At 52.1% G+C, this 5,403-nt stretch overlaps 1 protein-coding gene across 1 annotated transcript; it reads left to right on the top strand.

Moving 5' to 3' along the window:
- The first annotated feature begins 417 nt into the window (after positions 1–417).
- On the top strand, positions 418–915 carry LOC147972485 (uncharacterized). Its single transcript, XM_087524355.1, has one exon. It carries the CDS (start codon positions 418–420, stop codon positions 913–915), a length of 498 nt encoding a protein of 165 aa, XP_087380481.1.
- Positions 916–5,403: the final 4,488 nt, after the last annotated feature.

A 5,403-nucleotide genomic window follows, 5' to 3' on the forward strand; every position in this document is an offset into this window, starting at 1 on the left:
ATGAAGATACAAGATTGAAGACTTCGTCCCGTGTCCAGATGGGACTCTACTTGGCGTGGAAGGCAAGCTAGGCAATACGTATATGTATATCTCCTCCTTTGTAACCGACCTTGTGTAACCCTAGCCCCCTCTGGTGTCTATATAAGAGCATCTCCAACAGCCGCGCCAAAAGACGCGCGCACGCGGTAAATTGGCTTTATAGCGCGCGCGGGACGTTTACTCGCGCTCCAGCGGTGGCACGAAACTAGCGCGCGCGGGAAAAGGCGGCCGCTCGCGCGCTACATTTGGCGCGCCGCGTCCGGCGCTCCTATAAATTGCAGCACCTCCGCCGCTCTCTCCATCGCCCTTTGCCGCTCTCTCCGTCTCTCCATCGCCCCCTGCCGCGCTCTGCCGCCGACATGCCACCACCGCGCCACGATGCCGCCTCGGCGCCGGGGAGGTACGGGCTACCGCGGCGTCCACGTGTGTCCGTCCGGCACCTACTCCACCGAGATTCGGTCGGGCGGCGGCATGCGGCTCCGTCTCGGAACTTTCGACACCGCCCAGGAGGGCGCCCGCGCATACGATGCTGCGGCGTGGCGCCTCCTGCGGTCCCGTCAGGACATCAACTTCGCCGACGTGGAGACGCGGGAGCGTGCACAGGAGTTGGCGCCTTTCCCGCGGCTTCTCACTGACGAGGATCATCGCAAGCACGGGAGGCGGGAGCATTGTCTCAGGCTAGCCGAGATGGACGAGCAAGCCATGGCGCTGTGGAGTCATCGCTTCGTGGAAGACACCAACCAGGAACAATTCTTCGCCCAGAGGAGGGCGAGGAGGGCGAAGAGGAGAGAGGAGCGAGCCGACTATCGCGAGGACAAGCGAACGCGGAAGGCGGTCGCTAAATACAACCAAGCGCTAGGAGATGCGTCCTCCTAGAACTCCGGCGATGAGCGGTTCCTTGACGCCTACGCTCTGACGTCGGAGGAGGACATCACTGAGACAGAGTCCGAGTCAGACGAGTAGTAGTAGGAGAACTATCTACGAAACCAAATATGTAGTAGGAGAACTATCTACGCAACCAAATATGTAGTAGAAAAAACTGAAATATAGCGCGCCTGCTGGAGCGGCATGGGCCCGCATTAATTTGCGGCGGCCGCTGGAGCCAGCGCACCGCTGCGCGCAAAAGCTGGCTAACCCGGTGTTGTATCACAACTTTTAGCGCGCGGCGCGTTGCGCGGCTGTTGGAGATGCTCTAAACCGGAGGGTTTTAGTCCATAGGACAACAGACAATCATACCATGGGCTAGCTTCTAAGGTTTAGCCTCTTCGATCTTGTGGTAGATCAACTCTTGTACTACTCATATTATCAAGAATAAATCAAGCAGGACGTAGGGTTTTACCTCCATCAAGAGGGCCCGAACCAGGGTAAAACATCGTGTCCCCTGCCTCCTGTTACCATCCGCCTTAGACGCACAGTTCGGGACCCCCTACCCAAGATCCGCCGGTTTTGACACCGACATTGGTGCTTTCATTGAGAGTTTCTCTGTGTCGTCATCATTAGGCTTGATGGCTCCTTCAATCATCGATACCGATGCAGTTCAGGGTGAGACTTTTCTTCCCGGACAGATCTTTGTGTTTGGCGGCTTCGCACTGCGGGCCAACTCGCTTGGCCATCTGGAGCAGATCGAGAGTTACGCCCCTGGCCACCAGGTCAGGTTTGGAAGCTTAAACTACACGGTCGATATCCGCGGAGACTTGATCTTCGACGGATTTGAGCCCCTACCTAGTGCGCCACACGGTCACGATGAGCATGATTTAGCTCTACCATCGGACAGTGTTCAGGAGACCGCGCCGGCAACCGCTCCGACCCTCAATTCGGAGCCAGTTGCGCCATCCATGGACGGGTGGATAGACCCCGCCGCGGAGGCCGCACTCTCATCGGCGATCGAGCCGAGTATCGACATTACCCTTCAAGGGAGCCGTGATGCCGAACTACTGAATTCTTCCCTGGCCATGGACTCCGAACCGCCTGCGCCCGTGCCTATCGAATCCGACTGGGCGCCGATCATGGAGTTTACTTCCGTGGATATTTTTTAGCACTCGCCCTTCGGCGACATACTGAACTCATTAAGGTCTCTCTCCTTGTCAGGAGAGTCCTCGCCGAACTATGTCCGGTAGGATTGGGATGCGGATGACGAAGAAATTCGCCGCCCACCCACCACCCACTTATTAGCCACTGTCGACGATATGACCGACATGCTCGGCTTCGACTCCGAAGACATCGATGGCATGGACGACGATGCGGGAGGCGAATAAGAACCACTGCCCACAGCGCACTGGACAGCCACCTCATCATATGACATATATATGGTGGACACACCCAAAGAAGGCAATGGCGACGGAACAACGAAGGATGACCCCTCCAAGAAGCAACCCAAGCGCCGACGTCAACGGCGCCGCTCTAAGTCTCGCCAAAGCAAACGCGGTGACTGTAACACCCTCGATGCGGCTATATCTCCCACGTGTTGAAGCACGACTTAGAGGCATAACCGCATTGAAAGCAATGTCGCAAGTGAGGTAATCTTCACACAACCCATGTAATAAAATAGGGGAAGAAGATACATAGTTGGCTTACAATGGCCACTTCACACAATACATGAATAAAGCATTACATCATCCAGATACAAACAAGGTCCGACTACGGAACCAAAATAAAAGAAGAACCCCAAAAGCGACAAGGTCCCCGATCGACCCCAACTGGGCTCCACTACTGATCAACTAGAACGAAACAACACAAAGGACAAGATCTTCATCGAGCTCCTCCTTGAGCTTGGTTGCGTCACCTGCACGGTTCAACGGCACCTGCAAGCTAGTTTTGGAAGTATCTGTGAGTCACGGGGACTCAGCAATCTCGCACCCTCGCGATCAAGACTATTTAAGCTTATGGGTAAGGTAAAAAGGTATGAGGTGGAGCTGCAGCAAGCGACTAGCATATATGGTGGCTAACATACGCAAATGAGAGCGAGAAGAGAAGGCAAAGCACGGTCGATAAAATTATGATCAAGAAGTGATCCTAAAACAACCTACGTCAAGCATAACTCCTACACACTGTTCACTTCCCGGACTCCGCCGGAAAGAGACCATCACGGTTACACACGCGGTTGATGTATTTTAATTAAGGTCAACTTCAAGTTTTCTACAACCGGACGTTAACAAATTCCCATCTGCCCATAACCGCGGGCACGGCTTTCGAAAGTTCAAATCCCTGCAGGGGAGTCCCAACTTAGCCCATGACAAGCTCTCACGGTCAACGAAGGAATAGACCTCCTCCCGAGACGTTCCGATCAGACTCGGTACCTCGGTTCTTCAAGACACTTCGATAGGTTAAAACAAATCCAGCAACACCGCCCGAATGTGCCGACAAATCCTGATAGGAGCTGCACATATCTCTTTCTCAGGGCACACTCAGATTGTCTTAGGTACGGGTAGGCCAGCCCAGAGTTGCCCCTGGTGGCCACCGGCAGCTGACAGGTTGGACCAACACTCAGAGGAGCACTGGCCCGGGGGGGGGGGGGGGGTAAAATAATGATGACCCTCAGGAGCGCGACTCCCAAGGGAAAATAAAAGGGTAGGTGGCAAATGGTAAAACCAAGGTTGGGCATTGCTGGAAAAGCTTTAATTAAGGCGAACTATCAAGGGGTTCCCATTATAACCCAACCGCGTAAGGAACGCAAAATCCAGGAACATAACACCGATATGACGGAAACTAGGGCGGCAAGAGTGGAACAAAACACGAGGCATAAGGCCGAGCCTTCCACCCTTTACCAAGTGTATAGATGCATTAATTAAATAAGATATATTGTGATAACCCAACAAGTAAACATGTTCCAACAAGGAACAACATCTCCATGTTCCAACAAGGAACAAACTTCAATCTTCACCTGCAGCTAACAACGCTATAAGAGGGGCTGAGCAAAGCGGTAACATAGCCAAACAACGGTTTGCTAGGACAAGGTGGGTTAGAGGCTTGGTTCAACAATATGGGAGGCATGATAAGCAAGTGGTAGGTATCGCAGCATAGGCATAGCAAAAGAGCGAGCAACTAGCAAGCAAAGATAGAAGTGATTTCGAGGGTATGGTCATCTTGCCTGAGATCCCGCAAGGAAGAAGAACGAGTCCATGAAGAAGACAAACGGACGTAGACGAACGGATCCTCACAACTCCGGAACGGAATCGAAGCTCACGAGAAAGGCAACCCGGAAATAAGCAAACAACCAACACATAGACATGGCATGATGCACAAACAAGTATGATGCATGTCCGGTTTAAAGAGGCATGGCATGGCAAAATGCACAAGCAACCCTACAAATTAAGTGGAGCTCAATATGCAACGGGTTGCATATTGACGGAACACCACATCAATTATTTAGTTCTCTCTCATTTATGTACCCAACAATATTAAATGTTGATTAACATGGCAAGGGGGTGAAGCAAATGAAAACTACGTATCTAGGCAAGTTTAAATGAGGCCGGAACAACAACCAACAAGTCCGGAAACTCCTCATGTGCATATATTAGGTTTGGTACTATTCTGCCCTAAACATTATTTTAGAGTTGTTAAACATGCAAAGTAAGGCCACCATGTTAAACTAGGCATTTTTCTACCCCATTTACATATAAAGTTTGTTAAATTTGGAGCTACGGTTAATTATTTATGAATTAAAACATTTTTGCATATTCATAGAGCAAAATTTAAACAAACAACATTTTAAACATTTTAAACATGGATGAAGATGACATATTATGAAACTAGATGCAATTCTAAGCATTTTTCATATTAAGTTATTTACATGTGATGCACGGTTTAGAAGTTATTAAATGCATGATCCCAAAGGGGTTTTCTGTAAAACTGCAAAACCTGGGATAATAGACAAATTCGCTGAATCTAAAAAAACACTACTGGGCTGGGGAAACTGCTCACATGGGCCAAAGCCCGGCTTGGTGGAGGAGGTAGCAGGCCGGTTGAGGAGCGCTTGGCCTTAGGGCGCTGCGGCCGGAGAGGCCCAGGCTGCAGGGCGACGTGGAAATGGGCCGGCTCAGGAGGAGCTAGGCTGCTGGCCTAGGGAACCGTTGGGCCTAGGCGCGAGGCCGGCCCAGGGAGGCAGCGACTCGGTCATCTCCCCCGAGCATGAGGCCGGGCGAGGTCGGTGGCGGCTCACGACGGGACGACGGCACCGGCGAAGGAGATCCGACAGGGATGACGACATGGCAAGGCGGGGAAAACCATGAATGAGTAGATCCGGGCGTGGAGAGCTCGGTTCCGGCGACAAACGAGGCCGAGGAGGCCGGCGATGACCTTGGCGTTCGCTCCTGCCCAAAAATGGCGGCGGCACTTAGAGCAGAGGGAGAGCACGGGAGAAAAGAG

The sequence above is a fragment of the Triticum urartu genome, chromosome 5A (genome assembly GCF_056163025.1).
Source record: "Triticum urartu cultivar PI428250 chromosome 5A, HENAU_Tu73, whole genome shotgun sequence".
NCBI lineage: Eukaryota > Viridiplantae > Streptophyta > Magnoliopsida > Poales > Poaceae > Triticum > Triticum urartu.